Source organism: Phyllostomus discolor, chromosome 5, assembly GCF_004126475.2.
Source record: "Phyllostomus discolor isolate MPI-MPIP mPhyDis1 chromosome 5, mPhyDis1.pri.v3, whole genome shotgun sequence".
Lineage (NCBI taxonomy): Eukaryota > Metazoa > Chordata > Mammalia > Chiroptera > Phyllostomidae > Phyllostomus > Phyllostomus discolor.
The window spans coordinates 169,592,586-169,611,977 of NC_040907.2; the positions used below are offsets into that span (position 1 = coordinate 169,592,586).

Here is a 19,392-nt window from a genome sequence, read left to right on the forward strand (position 1 = left end):
GCCACTCATCTCTCCCCGTTTGAGAGCCTCTCCCCAGAGTCACAGAGCCTCAGGGGCAGCCCGGCAGGGGGTGGGGGGGAGCTGGGGCTCTGCAGCAAGTCCGCCAGCATGGTGATCTTCCCCTCTATGTGCTCCTGGAGGGCGCGGACTTGCTGGTCGATGTGGTCCGTGAGTCTCTTTTCCAGCAGGTCCATACTTTTAGTGAGAATCTTTCCCAGGTAGGAGCAAACAGGCTGCTCGCCGAACCTAAAAATAAATAAACAATAAATATAAATATAACAATTATCTCTAATATTGTAACAAAAACAACCAAACTACAAAACAAGCAGCCAATAGACAGCTTTCTGTTTTACATTTAGGTCCATCGTCCCTTTTGAGTGAAGTTTTGGGCACGGCACGAGGCTTGGGTCACTGGCTACCCAGCTGCTCCAGCACCACGTGTGAAACGGGCTGTTCTTGCCTCGCTGAACCGCTGCGGCCCCCTTGTCAGAGCCAGCCGAGTGCTGCGTGTGGCTCTCTCTCTGGGCCCCTGGGGTGCTCTCAGTCTGTGCATCTACCGTCCGGCAGTGCTCCGCGGTCTCGAGGGTTCTCACCGCATCGGACTTGACACTGGGAAGAGTGAGTCCTCCCATTTTATTATCCCCTCAAAGCTGATTTACTGTCTGACCTCTTTTGCCTTTCCGTGCAATTTAAAAAATAATCTTGTCTATGTCTACAAAAAATTGTGGTAGGATTGTACTGTGCATTATGCTAGTTCAGCCTCTATATTAATGGAGTGAACAGACAATTTTACTATAGTAGAAATTAAATTTGTAACTTAAAAGGTTGCAAGGAAAAAAGATCCAGGCCCACTGGTTTCTTTGGAGAATTCTATACAATCTCTTCTAAAACACAGAACTCATTTCACGAGGCTGGTATCACCCTGACAGAAAGCCAGACAAAGCTGGTACAAAGACAAATGCAGGCCAACATCTCTCCTGAATTAGATGCAAGAATGCTCCACAAAACATTCACAAGCAGTGTACAGAAAAGAATTATACCCCATGACTGAGTGAGACTTCTCCTAGGTGTGCACGGCTGGCTCAGTTGTTAAAAATCAATGTAATTCCCCGTATCAACAAACTATAGAGGAAAATTCATATGATCATATAAATTGACACAAACAATGCCCACCAGATGCAACACCCCCTGGGACAAAAGAAACTGCCTGAAAACTAACACTGAGGTGACGCCTCGCAGCCCGTCCCTGAGCAGTCACACTTCCGTCCCCCGTTCCGGTCTTGGAATGTTTGCGTGTGACGCGCAGGGAAAGTTTACGAGTAAAAGGGAGGGGTTTTGAGCAAGGGGGGCATTCCATCACAGCTGGACCTGGAAGCACTGTTCAAATCTGATGAGTTTCTTTCTTTTTGCTTTTTTGTCTCCTGGGGTTTTATCTTGGCCCTATCCATACCAACTAGTTAACGCTGAGGTCTACTCGCAACAATGCAAATGTTACCCTTCTAGGTCCTTACTGAATAGGAACCACATTTCTGAAAACCGCCTCAAATTTCAGTGCTATTGAAGAACTTACAAAAACTTCAACCAATACAACTACCTCATTTTACAGGTGAAAAAAGTCTAAGCCAAAAGATGTCAACAGCAAGGCGAAGTGGTTAAGCCAGGACTGCGGCTGGAGTGCTGACTCCCAGGCTGGTGCAGTATCTTGGCACGTCACACCCATACAAAGGGGAGAGGGCGTACTAAATACTCAGTCATCCTTCGGTCCCACCAGGACTGCCAAAAACTGGAATTAGGAGATCAGGGGATAAGAGCCTGTATATCATAACTGATTATAAGGTTACAGCTGTTTCGATGGCCCCGAGCTTGGCTCAGGTTGAACATGATCCACAGAGAACAATCTGGGACGGGGTTCATTTGGCTCCCACAGCCGCCGTCCGTTCACGCCGACCAGGCTCTGCTCCAGCCCCTAACCGGCGCGAGCACCCCGCCCACGCAGTGCCTGAGCAGCGCTCAGCACCTCCAGCCTAAGGCACTCCTTTCCAAGGACTCCACTGTCCTCCGTAGAATATTTGTTTCTCATAGCGTATAGTGGTAAAATGTAAAAGTTCCTAAAACTATCTCTGGAAGGAAACATTTTCAGCATGCAGTTACTGAGACAAATATGATGATCTCTAGCTGATCCCCCCACCTACCAAATCTAAACGACATTTTTAAAAATGACTTACGCCACAGCAGCGATGCCGTCACTGGGCCTGGAGACGGCGCCCGGCCGCTCGGCCTTCTGGCCCGCACGGAGCCCATTCACGTGGCTGCACAGACTCTGCAGAAGAGGCAGCAGCTCCGAGCTGGGCGCACCCGAGCGGTCACTTGCTTTCTTCAGGAGAGAAGACACCGCATTCTTCAGATCACCCACGGGAAGAGAACGGTTTGGCGGTACAGCCGTACACCCTCTGAGGTCTGTAACGGGTCCTCCAGCGGCTGGCTGGGCGCTGCGGTCAGTGTGAGCTTCGGGGCCGCCAGTCACGTGTCCAGGAGTCAACCCAGCTCTGAAGGGAGAAGGTGCGGAGGGTGACCCGTCCCAGGCTGCCGACGGGGACAACGCCTGCAGGCCCATCACTCGAGAGAACGCAGTCTTTCCCAAAACCGACTGAAGCTGCTCTCCGATGGAGATGCAGTTCTAAGCCAAGGAAACAAGTAAACGTTACCGGCAATAATGATGACGGCTGCCTTTGGGGGTAGTTTAGATTCGGGCAATGCGCATTCTTTCATCTGATCCTCAACACAGCCACTGGAAGTGCGCTACCATTCCTCTCCAGTGTTAAGTGTCCCTGTCCTCTGCTAGGGGGACACCTCCTGAGCCCTCCCTCCACTCCGCCACCCCCAACCTGTGTTCCTGAGGCTCACCACACCCCCCACCCATGTTATTTATTCACATCCGATAGTCAGTGTCCCAACATGAAATGCTTTCTTTCCCAAGCAGTCTCCTCTCTCGGGTGCCACGTGTATTACTGGTGTCATCATCTCAAAACAGCAGTTTCATGGCTCACACTCTCCTTCTTACCCACGACACCACACCCAGTGAGCTGTCAGGCCCTCCCGGCCCATTGTGCTGGCAGCTCACAGCCCAGCACCAAGCCGCTGTGTCCGACGCCCGACCCTCAGGAACCCTCGTGGGAGTGAGGGAGTAGCGGGCAGCTGCCCTCCTTGCCGCCTCACCCTGGACGGCGCCGCCCCTCCTCGGGCTCACCCTGCACACAGCGGGGACCAGCCTGTCTTTGAAAGGCAAGGCGAAAACCCCTCCAGACTTCAACATCAGCACCCAAAGCCCCGCCCCAGGCCTGATCCACTGGAAACCTCCCCTGTCACTTCTTTCTCCACTTCCACGAACGTATATCCACGTCCCAGCTATGTCCTGCTCCCTTTCATACTGAAGACTTCACGCATCCTGTTTTCTGCCTGTGAAACTGCGTCCCTCCAACTCTGCTCGCCTGATCCCAGCCTTCTCCTTTAAAGGCCTAGAAAAATAAGACTATAAAGACCCTTAAAGACACGATACAGAAAACTGATCTTTAAATCTTCCCAAGTGCTCAAAACGTGCCTCAGTCCCTGAGGAGGGGCAGTAGAGACTGGCTGAAAGAGTGAGTGTCTCAATTCATGAAACATTGTGAAGATCTGTAACAAAAATATTTTGTAAGACAGTGGGTCTACAAAATGTGATTTTTACAAAAGTAAACTGATGATAGGCAAATATCAAAGAAAAATTTAAGTCTGTACATATTATAAAAAGCCTTTAATTTAGAAAGTTTTGACATCCAGGAAAAAACCCCCTCCCGCTCACCTGCTGCTGGGAGCTGACCATGCTCATCAGCTGCTGAGCTCCGGGCGACAAGGTGGACCCCACGGACCGCACGATGGTCTGGACCCGCTGCAGGTCCACCCCCGCGCCCACCGCGGGAGAGCGCACCGCAGGGCGTGCTGAGGCCGGCCCCACGTGCACCACGACTCTGCTGACCAGCACACACTGCTTTTTCCCGAAGGACAGCAACTGTGGTAAAACAACAAGTTCCAGAGAAACAAATAATGATGGTAGAGACAATCATCACCTAAGGTCACTTCTCGTCATTACAACAGTAAAGTGGTCAAGGATCCAAAAATTCGCTTAGCTTTTGCTAAAATAGTCATCGTCTGAAAAAAAAAAAACACCCAAAAGAATGATATGAATAAACAAGTCCTTTTCAATCTAAAAGATTACATGTAAAGTAACATTGTACATACTTAGATAAGGAATTAAAGAGAAACCGCGCCAACCTGACAGCTTCATATACTGCCACTTTCTCTAAAACTATTTAAACTAGTCTGTCCAGAGCCCACACACTGTTTGCTGAAACACTAAGTGTGACTGTCCGTGTTTTAGAATTTAGAACTGCGAAGGAATGTCACGAGTTCGGGGTGACTTTCTAACTCCGGGACGGACCCCTGATTCGTGAAGGCGGGGCTCTGACCCTGGTTCTCTGGTTTCTCTCCCGGCAGGCTGCCCGGGAGATAAGTGCTGTGTGCCGCGTCATTCTGCCCCTGCTTTAAACCAAAAAGCGGTTCATGTGTGGTACGGGGCAACAACGTAGCTGAGTGGAGAGGGAACAGGGTTTAGATTCGGACAGACCTGAGCTCAGTGAGGACCCTGCTCCTCTGCCTCTGTGTGTGTGTGTGTGTGTGTGTGTGTCCAGGGCAAATGCCAAAACTTGAGTCAGGAGCCAAATGATTTCATATGGTTGTTATGATGACCAACATTAAAATTTCCAGGAACTACCACTGAGTAAATGCTCAAAAATACGTATCACTGTCGTTTTTAACACGACCATACTATCGCTGCAGAAGAAACCTTCATACCAACCAAAGGTTTCCCTACATGAAACGACTCTTCGCACTCCCATGTACTTCCACAGAACAGTTACAAAAAACACTCACCTGCAGAGACACGCAAACCCGCCTGTCACACAAAGACACAGGTGAACACAGATCCATGATCTAAAAACAGTGGCACCAAAAATGGGACTGTCACCAACAGCTCAGTAGACACCTCTCTACACTTCCACACCCGCATTCGAACTTCCACATTACCCCTGACCTTTAAAAAGATTACTTTTACTTTTAGAGAGGGGAAGAGAAGAAGAGAGAGAGGGAGAGAAACATCAGTGGGCAAGAGAAACATCCACTGGCCAGTCGCCTCTCGCACGCCCCTATCCGGGCACGTGGCCCACAGCCCAGGCAGTGTCCTGACTGGGAACTGAACTGCTGGCCTTTTGCTTCACGGGCCGGTGCCCAGCTCACTGAGCCTTACAAGCCAGGACCCTTTCCTGCTTTTTTTAATCCCCAAGACTTCCTCGCTGTCAGATAGAATACATATTTTGTTTATTGAACCTATTATGTCTCGCCCACTACAATACTAACATGAGGGCTTTGTTCCCAATTTATTTAATCACTGCTCATCCCTAAGTGCCTAATATGGCATCTGGTATCAGTAGGCACTCACATGTTTTTGAATGAATGAGTCACTTTATTTAAAAGACTTCAGAAGCTATTAATATGTATATACCTCTAAAACAACATTTTGGAATAATCAATTCTATGATCTTCTATAAGTAATAATAAGCAGAGAACTTCAGAGATAAAAATAATCCGAGGGTTTCTGTTCTTCAGCTCCCTGGTGTTACCAATCAGGTTGGTCCAAATAAGTGAAAAACTTGCTGTAACCTGGTTGGTGTAGCTCAGTGGATTGAGCGCGGGCTGCGAACCAAAGTGTCGCAGGTTCGATTCCCAGCCAGGGCACATGCCAGGGTTGCAGGCCACGGCCCCCAGCAACCGCACATTGATGTTTCTCTCTCTCTCTCTCTATCTCCCTCCCTTCCCTCTCTAAAAATAAATAAATAAATCTTTAAAAAAAAAAGAGAAAAACTTGCTGTAGACAATTCTGCTCATCGGCAACAGGGCACATTTAATAGTCGGGGCTCGGCGTGTCCGGTCCCCTTTCCCGAGACTCTGAGGACATCATTGAAGTTCGTTTCACAACATTTTTCATGTTGAAGACACCAGGCCGAGTCTCTCGAACTCCGAGTTTCCCTTGCCTGAAACTTCTCCCCTTGGGTTTTTTCCTCAGTATTTTGGGCCTGAAATGGCTGTGGTTTTCTTGGTGCCTAAGTTTTATATACAAATCAAAAAGGTTTTTAAACTTAGTTTTCCAAGGCTTATGAGGACAATGGTACTGTATGAGCAACAGTGTGTTACACGACATTGCCATAGCCAATAAATGGTCAAATTTCAAAAGGAGAATCTCAAAAAAAATCTTTTTTTGAAAATAATTGTTTTTTCTTGTTTGCTAAGTATTTCTGAACTAAAACCAGGGACTAGGGTGGACTAATTGCATTACTAACCAACAGAAAAGAAATACACATAGCACAACTATAGTTTCCAACTTAGTCAAAATGTACTAATGACTCATCTTTATTTTACGAGCATATGTGGAGGACTCCAATTTTAGATATTTTTTGTACAAGATAATCTTTTCATGTTCACTAAAAATAAAAAAAAAATTGACCTTTTTTTTACTTTCACACATTATCACTTTTAATAGTCACATTTAAAAAGAAAGGTTTCCTGCCTTGCCTGGCGTAGCTCAGTGGATTGAGCGCAGTCTGCGAACCAAAGTGTCCCAGGTTCAATTCCCAGTCAGGGTCCCCAGTCAGGGTACATGGCCTGGGTTGCAGGCCATGACCCCCAGCAACTGCACATTGGTGTTTCTCTCTCTCTGTCTCTCTCTCTCTCTCTTTCTCCCTCCCTTCCCTCTCTAAAAAATAAATAAATAAATAAAATCTTTTAAAAATTTTTAAAAACTGCTTAAAAAATAAAATAAAATAAAATAAAATAAAATAAAGGTTTCCAGGACAATACTCTTCTGATGACTCAGTTCTGCCAGCGAGGTGTGAAGGGCCACAGCTGCCCACTGCACTGCCCCGGGCGCACAGGCCGCACCCGCCACTCCCGAGCGGTATTTAAGAATTAAATTTGATTAACAAATGTGTAAGCATGTGGCACAGAGCATATGTCAAAGCTCCATGAATATATCAACTATTTCCAACATATATGGTATATGAAACAGTTCATATTTTGAGTTATATAAAAGAAAGATTAGGGCAGAATATTTGTTAGAAGTCAGAAAAAAATCAAAAGATAATACAGGGTTAAGTATGCTAGTATGGCACAATATCGGGCTCGTGCACTACTTTTACTTTCTGTTTATTTTTAGAGAGAGGAAGGAAGAGAGAAAGAGTGGGAGGGAAACTTCGATGTGTGAGAGACACATCCGTCAGTTGCCTCTTGAGCACCCCCTACTGGGGACTGGGCTGGAAACCCAGCAATATGCCCTTACTGGGAATCCAACCAGTGACCTTTCCGTTCCCCGGCCGGCAACCAATCCACTGAGCCACACCCGCCAGGGCTTGTGCACTGCTTTTAGAGGATGTCCTTGTAGAACACATGTCCAAAGTCCCAAGCCAACTGACAAATTAATTTTTAGAAAACACCCCTGTGAGTTAAAGGACACACAGAAGAAAACTCTTCCGCTGACTAGATGTGACCTTCTACCCACTTCTCTCCCATCTGCCAGCTCTCATTTCCACACTTCTAAAAACAACTAGGCCGATCTAGACGTCTTAAAGATCCCTAAAGGTCTAACGTTCTATCCTGCTGTGGTGTTTTGTCTTCTCCCCCTAACCTAACGCCTGGCACCAATGTAACACAATCAATGCACCCTGCAAAGCGGAGGAAAAGAAACCCACCACTCCGGAAGAACACGGGCACACGCGGGAGCCACACACCTGTTCTCCAGAGCATCGGGAACAGTCTTGCCCCGACTGGTCCCACTGTACTCCTCTGCTACGTACACCTCCATGTTTCTCGCCGAACTTAAAACGCCAACAGAAACGATTTCTTCCCCTGCCTCAGGGTCACAGCGCAGGTAAAGGAAGCAGGGGGTTTCCCCTGGGCTGTTCGGGCTCCTTTTCAAAATCACCGGGTCCTGGCTGGAAAGAACACAAGAATATTATACAGCATAGTCCTCCGAACTCTGTTACCAACCCACTTACTAAGCCGTATTTCTTGTATTCGCTGCCATTTGCCTTTGGGGTTCACGCACCTTCCCAAGCCCCCAACAAATGCTCAATACAAATCCATCAAGAAATGGACATCAGGGCTTGCCCCTACGTTTCCCCTTGATCATCGACATCGTACTCAATCCCCTGTTATTGCTTCTCATTTAATTTAAAGTTCAGCAGACACCAGTTCTGTGCATAAGAGTGGGAAGCACCATACGATAAAAGAGAGTGTATCTTTTGCAAAAATTAAGAGAATGGAGATTCTCAACTGTTGACACTTTTTAACGTCCCTTTTGGTTGACAGGAGGTGGACAGGAGCTTTCTGTTTACTTGAGGATAGAGGCGGATTCGGGTTGTGACAGGTGCACTCATGGGCTGACCTGACGGATTTACCGGCCTGTGTGTCAAATGCCTTTTCTGGGTCACCTGCCCAGAGGCCCCTGCGGCCGACACTGACGCCGAGCAGTCGCCCCGGCCCTGCAGCCACCCAGGCCCTGCCCCTCGCCCATGCCGGCCCTGGCTCCCCGCACGGACCGCTCACCACCCCCGCTCCGGGATCCCGGGCCCAGGCCCTCTCCCCTCACTGCCCTGGCCTCCCCTCACAGCGCCCCCAGCAGCGTGGCTGTCACCGAGCAGCCAGCCCGTCCCCGCCCGCCAGGCGCACCCTGGGGCAGGTGGCGCCAGCAGCTCATCCCATTCGGAGTCCGGGGCGCCGACACCAGCTCCGGTGACAAGGAGGCTCTGGTCCAGGGCCCCGCCTGTGGCATCCCAGGAAGAGGCCAGCGACGGGCAGTGGGTCCACAGCCCACCCTCAGTCTCGGTCGCCGTTTAGCCACCTCCAGGCCAGGACACCCCCGGAACCTGTCTCCCGGAGCTGGAGCTTCCGCCGGGGCGGAGGGGAGGTGATCAAGCCGAGCCACTTCCAGCTCGTCCGGCTTTAAACCCAGTAGCCTCGACCTCTCGCTCCTGCGGGAAGAGTACGCCGTGTGGTAGAGACGCATGCGCATGCGCGAGCCGGGCCGCCTTTTGCCCCTGGGTTCAAAATTTTCCGCTAGACCCCTCCGGGAAGAGGAGCATGCGCACTGGCAGCACCCGGGTACCACCCCGAGAGCTGCGCTCATGCTTGCGGTGGGCGCGGTGCGCTGGGCACGGGACTAGGTCGGCGCTTCCACGTTGCCCCGGGAGAAAAGACAGGTGATGGGCCACGGTTGCCGGGCGGCCCGGGAGGGCTGATCTAAGGAGGAGAGTGCGTGCTCAGGTGGTCGTGCTGTCGCGGCCCCACAGCACCTGAGGACTTGGCAGCCCTCCCGCGGAGTGGGCGAGCGCGCGGCGGCCCGGGGCCGGGGCGTGGAGCTGGCGTTTTCTCTTTTTACTCTCCCTTTTCTGCCCACACACCCTCCCCCCCTAGTCGGTGGTGAGGTGGGAGGCGGCGGTGCGGCGTGAGCAGGCGGAGGCTTGGCCGGATCCCGGGGCGGCACTGGGGCGGTGGTGTCCCAGGAAGCTTTGGGGCGCGGGGCCGGGAGACGTCTCCGTGGTAGCGACGGGCTGGGGCAGTGGCGCCGGGACCTGGAGACCCGAGCGCTCAGACTGCAGGAAGCGGAGCCCTAGGGCCAAAGTGGGGGCCCAGGGCGGGATCTGAACCGCTGGCCTCAGGCAGAGACTGCCCGGGTTTCTGGTGGGTAAAATCTGAGCTGGTGAGGCAGGAGACAGTGTAGGAAGAAGTTTGAGACTGTGCTCCTGTTACTGGCAGGCGGCTAGCATCCCAGATGTGGTCCTGGTTGGCAGGAAACACCTTTTATCACCTGGGTTGGACGAATGGTAAACCTAAGCAGGGAGGAGGAGGGAGACACCATCTCACCCATGACTCATCAGTCCTGAGCCTGGTCCCTTAGTAAAGCCAGGTGTTCCAACATCATAAGAAACTGCCTTGGCAAGGAAGGAGGGACGTCCTTGAAATTCTGAGTAGCGTGTCCACCATCTGAGAAAGAAGGCCTTGGAACTGCTTTTATCCCAGGGCCTGGGATGCCAGAGAGGGTCCACAGGGCCCAAAAGAGAGCCCATAAATAACTTTGGGTAACCGCCCCACCTTTCATTAACTGTCTCCTGTCATGTATCTGTCTTACAACAGGATGAACAAATGGCGTCTGGAGCAAGATAAGGATTCGAACTAACAGACCCCCACACTTACCTCAGTTTAGGTAGGCATGTTGCCCCTCTCCCCCCACCCCAGGAAAGCTGGCACCACCTTTACCTGTCAGTCAGTGTGTAACTTGTTCACCCCACCCCGCCACCTAGGGAAGTCCTCAGAGCAAAGGACTCGCTGTCTGGGCGCTCTTGGCTCCCTGACCACCCTGGGGCTCACCCCCCGGGCCTTCAGCCATGCATGCTTTTGCCACCCTGCTTTGCCCTGAACCTCTGCCTTTCACCCCCTCTACACCCCGCCCTAGCTCGGCCCAGTCTCTTCCATGGGAAGGGGTCACTAATAAGCTAATAGAGTTGCTGATCTGTAACCCTTTAGATGCATCAGTAAGAAGAACCAGGTGTCTCCTGTCAACAGAATTGGTGCCGAAACCCTGGACCCAGACTTGGATCCCACCCTTTTCCTCCAGCCATTTGGAACGCAGTGAGTATGGTCTCCCCAGCAAGGCTGTCCTGCCTTTCTCCCCTTGGGGATAAAGGAGAGGTTGTGCTGTGCATGGGGCACCTACACGTGCTCGGCCTCCGTCTGGAGGCAGAGACGGTGAAACCCGAGATGAGGGTGGGGCTCTGCCTGGGCTCCGAAGACTAAGGAGGCACCAGGCATCCCTACGTTGAGTGGGGGCCTTGCAGAGGTGTCTGGAGTCAATCCCTAAGATGTGCAAGATCCTCATAAGGAAGTCCCATCATTGTAATGTAACTTTGGCTTTTCCAGGGACGTGCAAAATAAGGGCTGGTCACCCGCAACTCAGAGCCCCGCTGGCTGTTTTAGACGGGGGAGAAACCGAGACACCTAAGAGAGTTAGGGATGACTAAAGGGATAAGGGCCTTTGGGAGCCCTGCTCATAAACAGCACACTTTGACCCACTACTTGGATTCCTTAGCCTTTTCTGCCTCCAAACCTGGCCAGGAGAAAAGTCAGTCTAAATCATGGCCTGTTAAAGCTTGCAGCATCTCTCTCTCTCTCTCTCTCTCTCTCTCTCTCTCCCTCTCTCCCTCTCTCCCTCTCCTCCCACCCACCCCAGGTGGCTTCTGGCACATCAATTTACATCCAAATACTCCTTGCCGGAACTGTAGGAAAGGGCAATGTTATGGAAATGTCTTGCTTTCTTCCTCTCAAGAAATTGCCCTACCCCACTGGCACTAGGCGAGCGTTTAAGAGCATTTAAAAGCCGAGAGCGAGAGCATTTAAAAGTGGAGAGGGAGTTCGCTGCAACAAAGCTACCTAAAGGTGAGAGGATAAGCTGGGACATGGACCAGGACAGAACACTAGGTTCCTAGGAAACCCTGAGCAGAGCAGGGGGCAGGGCACTCTAAGGGCAGTCCTTCGGGTTGTGAGGTCGGGTTTCAGGATGCTGCGAAACGGCAGCTTACGGTGTTTTCCCCTTTTCTAGATGGGGCCGTTTTTCATCCAAGCCGCTGCCTGAGGGCTGAGCCTGTGATCTCACTCTATTCCCCAGCTAGCTTCCCCCCAGTCCGCCTGGTGTTTTTACAGAGATGGGCTTGCCCTTCCTCCTGAGGCACCCTCTGTGTTTTAATTCAGTGGACCCCTGAGACCAAAGGGACCCAGGGCCACATAGGTGGCAAATATTTTGCCACAGTAGGGGCCTCTCTCACTGGGTTGCACAGGATTGCGTTGGCATCCTGGGAATGGCTGGGTTCTGCAGCATTCGGATCCCAAGCTTTGGACTAATGACAAAGCCTTTATATGAGGCTACTGAGGGGCCAGACATTGAACCCATTATATGGGGAAAGGAACATGATCAGGCTTTTAACAAACTCAAGCGGGCTCTAGTCGAGGCCCCAGCCCCCGGCATCCCTGACATAAACAAACCTCTCTCTATATATAGCAGAGATGCAGGGACTAGCATTGGGAGTCTAGTCCAGCAACTAGGAAATGAACCCTGACCTGTCGCATATTTCTCTAGAAAGCTGGACAGTGTAGAAACGTGGTGGCCCTCCATGACTCAGAGCAGGAGCAGCTGCAGCCACATTAACTGAGGAGGCTGCAAAACTGACGCTTGCACAGAAGTTAGAGGTTCTAACTCCACGTCAAGTCCAAGGTGTATTAGAAATGAAACGGCATCTCTGGTTAAGTGGAAATAGATTAGCCAGATACCAGCCCCTTCTAGACAGTCCTGAAGTAACCATAAAAACTTGCAATAGCTTAAGTCCAGCCTCCTTAATGCCTATAGGATCATCTCCTGATTTAGCTCATTCCTGCTCAGAGATTGTGAATCTCACCTATTCCGGCAGGGCTGATTTGTCAGACGGGCCCTTAGATGACCCTGATGAAGAGTGGTTCGCTGGTGGGAGCAGATTTGTACAGAGTGGGCGGCGAAAGGCAGGGTACGCGATGGCAATGGCTAGTTTATATGACACTTGAGGCACAACCTCTTCTACCCTCCACCTTGGCCCAAAAGGTAGAGATCATAGCCCTTGCCTGAGCTCTCATTCTAGGACAAGGAACAAGGATTAATATTTATGCAGATTCCGAATACGCCTGCCTTGTTCTGCACTCTCATGCTGCCACCTGGAAAGAAAAGCAACTCCTCACTGCGAGGAATTTCCCCATTAAACAGAGACAGGAAATTTTAAATCTGCCGGAAGCAGTTGGCCTCCCTAAACAGGTAGCAGTAATGCATTGCAGGGGTCAGCAGAAGGATACGTTCCCTGTTACCAAGGAGAACGCGGAGGCAGCCCAAGAAGCTAGAAAGGCAGCTGAGACCAGCTGCAGAATTGGCACTGTTCCCATCCATAGACTGCGCCAACCTGAAGCCTGAATCCATGTCTGAGGAGAACTCTTGGGCTATAGAGCAAGGGGGCTTTCCCAAAGGGCCTGGATTTGCACTGGCCACAAACTTCTTCCCCAGGCTCCCAATGGAAGGTTGTAAAGGCCTCGCATGACTCCTTCCACACAGGAAGAGATGCTACTACGGCGTTAGTTAATAAGTCATTTACAGGCAGAGGACTAGCGGCTACTCTAAAGAATACTTGCCAGGCCTGCCCTCTGCACACACAGCAACCCTGGGCAAAAGCCACCCCTCCCCCCTCTCCCCCCACTGCTGGAGCCTGTTCCGTGGGAGGGCACCTGTCCAGGAGAAGACTGGCAGATGGGTTTCACCAAGGTGCTCCCCGATAAAGGATACAAGTGTCTGCTGGTTTTAATAGATGCTTTCACTGGGTGGACTGAAGCCTTTCCGACCCAGACGGAGAAGGCCACAGAGGTAGCAAAGGCACCCCTTAAAGAAATAATACCCCGGTTTGGTCTCCCATGCCCCCTGCAAAGTGATGATGGGCCTGCCTTCACCTCTAAGATGACTCAGTCAGTCTCTGAGGCCATAGGCATAAAGTATCACCTCCACCCTGCTCGGAGACCCCCAGTCCTCTGGGAAGGTAGAGCGGCTGAACCAAACTTCCGAAAGAACATTAGCAAAGCTCGCTCAAGGCACTTCTGAGAACTGCTTAAGTTACTGCTGATGGTCCTCATGAAAATCAGGGGCTCCCCTGAGGCTGGTACGAGGCTCGGCCATTTTGAAATGCTAGGTGGCAGGCCATTCCTGACCCTGGGTTTAATATTGGAGGCTGAGACCCGTCGAGCCGTGAAGCATGTAATACACATGGGGCAGGTATGGAGAGCGTTGCAGGAATGTGGGGATGAAGTCTGGCCTTCTCCCAGACGAGAACTCCTGGCCACCATCTCTCCAGGAGATTGGGTCCTTCTCAAAACTCGGAGAGAAGAATCCCCTGCAGATCGACTTGACCCCAAGTGGAAGGGACCCTACCAGGGAGCTCTGAGTGCCCCCGTGGCTGCAAAGCTGCTGGGGGTCGACAGTTGGGTTCATATTTCCAGGGTAAAGCCAGCTCCTGTTGATCCACATCACTCCCCAGACAGCGGAGGGATCCAGACTCCACACACACCTGTGAGCTGGTGGGGGACCTGCAGCTCCGGTTCAGAAAGAAGACGACAGGGGGGACAGCAGGATGATGCCACGCGTTCCTGTGCGCTGGTGGAGGACCTCAGGTTCCTTTGCTACACGGCTGCTCCTGAGTCTGATAAGTAGCTTTCTGTTTTACCCCTTAGCCCCTTTCACTTATGCTAAATCTCCACCTAAAACTGCCTATGAATTAGACAATCATACTCCCCAGTCTTTCAATTCTCCCTATCCCCTTTCTCTTTCCAACCATACTTCGGGCTATGTTCAGCCACTGGCACTAGAACAGTGGGGAAACATCTCAGCAACCCTGGACGAAAACACTGTACATTTCAGCCCATGGGGCATCATAGCCGCTCAAAACCTTGCTAAGCGATTGCCCAGGACTTTCTCCACCAGCAGTCAACGCTCCCCTAGAGGGCCTGTGTTTTCTCACTTAATAAACCATCTGCAGGTCACGTACCCCCTCTGCATTGTCAGTGATGCTCCAGGAGGCACGCCCGTGGGAAGGCTGGCTGACAGCCAGTGCCGCCAAAATCTTCTGATCCCAGACCCCCCGCTCACAAACACTACTCGTGGAATTCCCCTCACCGCCATACCCCATATGTCTGGGGGGATTCCTAATCCAGGGGACGAGACAAATTTCATCCACACCCGCTTTCCAGGGCCAGCTGTTCCTAGCCCACCTTTGTACAAAAACTCACCGAAAACAGCGTACTGCCAAGGCAGGCCATCCTATTCGGTGAATCATTTCCTCCCACAAGAAGGAGAGGACTGTGTCACTCTGTACCGCAGCTCTCAGGTCGCCGTACATTTTGGACCGAAGAGGGGCTCTATCTTTACTGAAGCCATAAATAGCCCAAGTTTCTGCAATCCTGTCATAGACCCCCTGGCTGCAGCCTCGCTGGCGGCGCAAGGACTGCAATGGTGGGGCACCAAATACCCAAGGACCAGGCAGCTCGTCAAAGGCAGATACGTCTCTGTAGAAACCCAGCCGGTTAAGCTGGCAGAAATTGAACTGATGGCAGAATTACCCCCTTTAACAGGAGTCTTTTGGGTCTGCGGGTCCCAAGCATACTGGACCCTCCCTCCACAGTGGAGAGGACACTGCTCCCTGGGGTATGTTTCCACAAAGTGAGAAAACACCTCCGTCCCATTCCCATGATGAGGTCGAGGACATCTTTTCAAGAGGTCTGGTCTCCTTATTCCTCTAATACCACTACAGGGGTTCTCTCTGCCACAGGAGCGGTGGTAGGTAGAGCCTCATTAGGGACCCACCACTGCCTATCACAGGAAACAGCTAAGTCATTGACTGAAACAGGGGAAACACTGGCAGCTCTCCAAGGGACACTGGACTCATTAGCTGGAACTGCCCCCCGCAATCGAAGGGCATTAGGCCTCCTCACAGCCTCAGTGGGAGGAACATGTCTACCTCAAGGAGCAGTGTGGCTTCTGCGTCAACAAGTCAGGGCAGGTCCAGCAAAACACCCAAAGCACCCCCGAGTCTGCACCTGGGATCAAAAGTTCAACCTGTCTGTGGGATTCCAATTCATGGCTCGTGTCTCTACTTCTTCCCTTTGCAGCACCGTTATTAATTATACCAGTGATACTATTATTTGGGCCTATGATAATCAACTTACTAACTAAATTTGTCTCTTCTTGAACAGAGGCTATAAAGCTGCAAATGATTGTCATGAACAACTATGGACCTGAGGAACCAGAGGTTCCAGGCATCCCTCGTGGGCCGACGGAGGGACACTATCCTCCCCCTCCTCTGGCCAATGCACAGCATCCCTGACAGTCCCAGAGATTCTTCACCAGCTCCCAGATAGATAGGGTGAGAGTCTCATGGTTCTCGATAGGCAGGGTCTGCTGTCCCATCCAAGCCTGAAGTAGCTACGGAAGACGGACCTTCACCCCTCAACAGCCCAAAAAAGAATTTTTGAGAACCATGTCTCTCAGGAAAAAGGAGGCAGGAGACAGCATAGGAAAAACTGTGGGACTGCACTGCTGTTACTGGCCGGGGGCCAGCGTCCTGGTTGCCAGGAAACACCTTTTATCACCTGGGTTGAATGAATGGTAAACCTAGGCAGGGAGGAGGAGGAAGACACCGTCTCATCCATGACTCCGCAGTCCTGAGCCTGGTCCCATAATGAAGCCGGCTGTTCCAACATCATAAGAAACTGCCTTGGCAAGGAAGGAGGGACGTCCTTGAAATTCTGAGTAGCGTGTCCACCATCTGAGAAAGAAGGCCTTGGAACTGCTTTCATCCCAGGGCCTGGGATGCCAGAGAGGGTCCACAGAGCCCGTAAATAACTTTGGGTAACCGCCCCACTTTTCATTAACTGCCTCCTGGCACCTATCTGGTTTACAACAGGATGAACAAATGGCATCTGGAGCAAGATAAGGATTCGAACTAACAGACCCCCACACTTACCTCAGTTCAGGTAGGCATGTTGCCCCCCTCCCCCCGCCCCAGGAAAGCTGGCACCACCTTTACCTGTCAGTCAGTGTGTAACTTGTTCACCCCACCCCACCACCTAGGGAAGTCCTCAGAGCAAAGGACTCGCTGTCTGGGTGCTCTTGGCTCTCTGGCCACCCTGGGGCTCGCCCCCCAGGCCTTCAGCAATGCATGCTTTTGCCACCCTGCTTTGCGCTAAACCTCTGCCTTTCACCCCCTCTACACCCCGCCCTAGCTAGGCCCAGCCATTTCCATGGGAAGGGGTCACTAATAAGCTAATAGAGTTGCTGACCTGTAATTCTTTTTTTAGACTTTATTTATTTATTTTTAGAGAGGGAAGGGAGGAAGAGAAAGAGAGAAACATTGATGTGCGGTTGCTGGGGGGTCATGGCCTGCAACCCAGGCATGTGCCCTGACTGGGAATCAAACCCGCGACACTTTGGTTCGCAGCCTGTGCTCAATCCACTGAGCTACGCCAGCCAGGGCTGATCTGTAATTCTTTACATGCGTCAGTAAGAACGACCAGGTGTCTCCCATCGACTCTGGGACCGGTAATGGTTGGAAAAGTGAAAGCAGGTGGGACTTCCCAGATGCCCTGCAGTTACGTATAAAAGTGAATGCCTCACCACCTCCAGCCATCCTCTTCCTGAGGAGGTTTGTGCAAATGAGTTTTTCATCTTTTAGAAGAAAGAATACAGATGATAGAAAAGTGGAATGTCAGAGTTCAAAAGTCCTTAAATGTGAAGGTCCTTTTTGCTAAGTTTTTAAAACAAAGTACTCCATTCCTTGGAGGTTGTCTACCTCAGTAGTTCTGCCCAATATGTCCTGCTTCCTGGGGTTATAAATCAACTTGCATTCTCATTCACATATTTGGACTGTCCAAAGGAAAATGGGCTCTTCAGAAATACCAATGTGCAGTTTGCGGAGCGAGATCGGTACTATCAGTTGGATTTTGACGATTTAAATATGAGGCTGAATAACCAGGAATCCGAAATCTAAAGATCTCCGTGCTTTCCTCTTTCTCTCATTTCCCCTGCAGCCGATAAACCAAGTCTTGAGGTCGGTAGGAACCCCACAGCCACGCCTTGTTGCTGACAGTGTGTGTTCCATAATAGATGCAAACAGTTTCGTTTCAGAACCCCTTTACACTCCCCGCCTTTTTTTAGACAGAGTTTTTTTTTTCTAATTGACTTGAGAGGGAGACAGAAGCCCTGACTTGTTCCACTGATTTACGCATTTATCGGTCAATTCTTGTATGGGTCCCGACCCAGGATCGAACCTGCAACTTTGGTGTATTGGTATGACGCTGTAACCAACTGAGCTCCCTGGTCAGGGCCTTGACACCCTTATAGCATTAAAAACTGCAAACCGCTTTTGTGTATCTATACGTTTTATCTTCCTAATTTAAAAAGCCACCTTCTTCTGCTCGGATCTACAGTAATGCACACTACCTTGAATCAGTAAAGCGTAGATTGAAGAGGTCACCAGCATGAATGACACAGTATCTATGGAAAAACCCCCACCAGCTTCAGAACACCAGGCTTAAAATGAACTTGCATAATGGACCCATTGCATGGAATTGTTTTATTCTGCATCCCTGGGGTCTTGGCAGTAACTTAAAATTGCTTGCCCCTGGGGTCTGCACGAACCAGCTCTTACTTTGGTAAGTCAGTAATGAAGGCAAGTGGCATTCAAGCCACATCAGCTGTAGGATGTGTTCTTTTTTGTTCTATTTTTTGTGACTCTTTGCACATTCTGGAGAAATAACCCATCAAGTTCAACATAATATGCCCATAGTGCACTTTGAGTGGTGCGTGTTTCCAGCAAAAAGCACCTATATTTATGCAAAATTATAGAACTTTGAGGTGTGTTTATTAATGTCCCTCCAGGGATAGGTTGTACTATGGGATTGCAGGTTAAGGGAAAGCTTTAAAATCCCTTCCTACCAATTTTACTTTTAATAGCTCTTTATATAGAACATAATATGAACACCTAATGTAAGTCTTGTTAATATTAAGAAAGCTTTAATTTTTAATATATTTTATTGATTACACTATTATAGTTGTCCCATTTTTCCCCCTTTATCCCCCTCCATTCTGCACCCCTCCCTCTACCCACCTCAGTTCATGTTCATGGATCGTACATGTAAGTTCTTTGGTTTCTACATTTCTTACACTACTCTTAACCTCCTGCTGTCAATTTTGTACTACATTTATGCTTCCTATTCCCTGTACCTTTTCCCCTAATCTTCCCCACCCATTCCCCGCTGATGACCCTCCAGGTGATCTCCATTTCTGTGATTCTGTTCCTGTTCTAGTTTGGTTAGTTTGTTTTTGTTTTTATGTTAAGTTATTGATAGTTGTGAGTTGTCACTTTACTGTTCATAGTTTTTAATCTTTTTTTCCTTAGATAAGTCCTTTTAATATTCATATAAAAAGGGCTTGGTGGTGATGAAGTCCTTTAATTTTACCTTAGCTGAGAAGCACTTTATCTGCCCTTCCATTCTAAATGATAGCTTTGCTGGATCGAGTAAGCTTGGAGGTCGGTCCTTGCTTTTCATGACCTCAAATACTCCTTTCCAGCCCCTTCTTGCCTGTAAGGTTTCTTTAGAGAAATCAGCTGACAGTCTTATGGAAACTCCTTTATAGGTAAC

At 50.2% G+C, this 19,392-nt stretch overlaps 2 protein-coding genes across 2 annotated transcripts; one reads left to right on the forward strand and one right to left on the reverse strand.

Annotated features, from left to right (window-relative positions):
- On the reverse strand, positions 1–9,268 carry LOC114497030 (ATPase PAAT). The gene is made up of 7 exons (XM_036027531.1): positions 9,068–9,268; positions 8,812–8,975; positions 7,872–8,075; positions 6,497–6,569; positions 3,839–4,045; positions 2,226–2,677; positions 1–246 (listed from the first exon to the last, which is right to left on the reverse strand). Exons 1-7 carry the CDS (start codon positions 9,266–9,268, stop codon positions 6–8), a joined length of 1,542 nt encoding a protein of 513 aa, XP_035883424.1. The 3' UTR covers positions 1–5.
- A 210-nt stretch (positions 9,269–9,478) lies between these two features.
- LOC118500928 (syncytin-2-like) lies at positions 9,479–16,621 on the forward strand. The gene is made up of 2 exons (XM_036027427.1): positions 9,479–10,770; positions 14,197–16,621. The coding sequence occupies exon 2, from the start codon at positions 14,328–14,330 to the stop codon at positions 15,414–15,416; it is 1,089 nt and encodes a 362-aa protein (XP_035883320.1). The 5' UTR covers positions 9,479–10,770; positions 14,197–14,327; the 3' UTR covers positions 15,417–16,621.
- The last annotated feature ends 2,771 nt before the right edge of the window (positions 16,622–19,392 follow it).